Source organism: Amphimedon queenslandica, unplaced genomic scaffold, assembly GCF_000090795.2.
Source record: "Amphimedon queenslandica unplaced genomic scaffold, v1.1 AMPQUscaffold_12997, whole genome shotgun sequence".
Taxonomy (NCBI): domain Eukaryota; kingdom Metazoa; phylum Porifera; class Demospongiae; order Haplosclerida; family Niphatidae; genus Amphimedon; species Amphimedon queenslandica.
Window position 1 is genome coordinate 53,681 of NW_003546767.1, and position 2,070 is coordinate 55,750.

Below are 2,070 nucleotides of genomic sequence, written 5' to 3' on the forward strand. Positions count from 1 at the left end.
AATGAGCTTTTAACTATAACAAATAAATTTTGTGCATCAATTTCCCATAAAATTTATTATACTACAAAACTCAAATGTCTTTTCTTTCTCTGTTTTCCTTTACTGTTTTAGGTAAACCTTTAAATAATAGATATTAGAGTTACATATGCTATTAAATCTCAGTACAATGCTGTGCTCAAGTGCTCCCAGTAGTTGCATTGTGCTCAGGAAATTGTTCGAGAAAGACGAAGAGAGAAAAAAGGAATTAGAAGCAAGGTTTGGATCTGAAATCATTCTAAAGTATCTCGGGAAGTTGAATGAGATGGCCAGCAACACTGGCTACCTTTGCTGTGGGAAACTCACTTGGCCTGACCTACAGTTATTCACTATTGTCAATATCCTTGTTCAAATGAAGCCAGAGGCAATGGAGACTTTCCCTGATCTATTGAAACACAAGTCTATAAGATAGAGGCTGATGCTAATATTGACAAGTGGCTCAAAGAACAACCAAAATCTGATCACTGATTATCAATAGTTAACTTTATTAACATTATTAATATTATGAGTATGCGATTGTGAACTAGAATGTACTACTATACTGTCAGCTATTATTCATAAAAATTTAAATAATCAAACATGCTGATAATCAGTTAGTTGGGCAGGAATTAAAACTATAATCTCTATTTGTTAAAATAAGTTTGTAGGATTACGCTGCTTTTTAATTCACTGTAGTGTATTATTCTTACTTTAACAAGATAGTCTAATACATTCTGTGGAGTTGTGAATAGAGGGAATATAGTGAGAAATGTATTGAGGAAATCCAAACCAAAATAACTGACTTTAGTCAATTGGAGAAGCAAACAGCCACAATTGACCTGAAAATAGAAAACAAGCATATTATAGTTTAAAATATCCAAAGATTGTTTTCACCACTAGCTAGGTTCTACCTTATAATGTATTTGGGTGTGTGTTTTGATGTCCTTATGCTATGTAAAAGTTTGAGTAAATCAGTTCTAACTAAATTTTTTTGAGTTGTGGTCATTTTGAAAAATTAGCAACTTTTCAGAAAAAAGCAAAGGCTATATAGCCCATTGTTTTTTTTCAAAAATTGACTCCAAAATTACTTTAATTTTTTTTTAATTTTCTGATGCACACTGATGTCCTTATGCTCTTTAGAAAGTTTGAGCTGATTTGGACTGTAAATTTTCAAGTCATGACCATTTCTTTAAATTGACCAAAATCTGAGAAATACCCTGTACTATACCCCATAGTTTTCTCTGAAAATTGGCTCCAAAATTACTCGAAATTTTATTTAGTTTTAAAATGCATATTGATGTCCTTATGCTCTATAGAAAGTTTAGGCTCATTCTGACTTTCAATTTTCAAGTTATAACCATTTTAAAAATTGACCAAAATCTAAAAAATACCCTGTACAATACCAAAATTAGTCCAAATTTTTATTACATTTTCTGATACATATTGATGTCTTTATGCTACATACAATGACTATTTTAGCAAGCGTATTAGCTGTAATGTTTTACCACTTTGCATGCATGATGCATGTACATGTAGCAAGACTCATAGAAGCTCTCTCTACCTTATAATGCTTTTAGAGAAGTGGGAGGGTTGATTGCTAATTGTTATTTCTCCAATACAATGAGTTCAGAAGGAATGTAAGTGTGACAATCAATACATAATCACACACACTGTATAAATACATAATCATGTGTGTGAAACAATCAATGATTTGCAGGGGGCTAAAGGTTGCAAAAATATTTTAAAAAGTCTTTTTATTACCAGTTGTTGTTTCCCCCAAGGTTCCCCCTTCTAAATGTGCTGTATCGCATAAATTTTGAATTGAGCTCAGCAGGACGGTTCCCCTTGACTAGAAAAAATAAAATAAAATAAATAATTATCATAGCTATTTACCTTGAGTCAACTCAACTGTACAACTTGAATTCAATTTTACTTGGAGCCCTATCTCAGGACCATGCAGTTGAGACAGTGTAGAGATTTAGGACTGAAATGGAGGGAAGAGGATTAGAGGAAGTGGATAAAACCATGATTGCAAACCTCAATCTTCAAAGCGTC

At 32.4% G+C, this 2,070-nt stretch overlaps 1 protein-coding gene across 1 annotated transcript in view; it reads left to right on the forward strand.

Annotated features, from left to right (window-relative positions):
* Positions 1-448, forward strand: part of LOC109585843 (uncharacterized) — a 5,051-nt gene extending 4,603 nt beyond the window's left edge. The window contains exon 6 of the mRNA XM_020001987.1: positions 208-448. Coding sequence (XP_019857546.1) covers positions 208-448 — 241 coding nt within the window. The remainder of the gene's footprint in view (positions 1-207) is intronic.
* Positions 449-2,070: the final 1,622 nt, after the last annotated feature.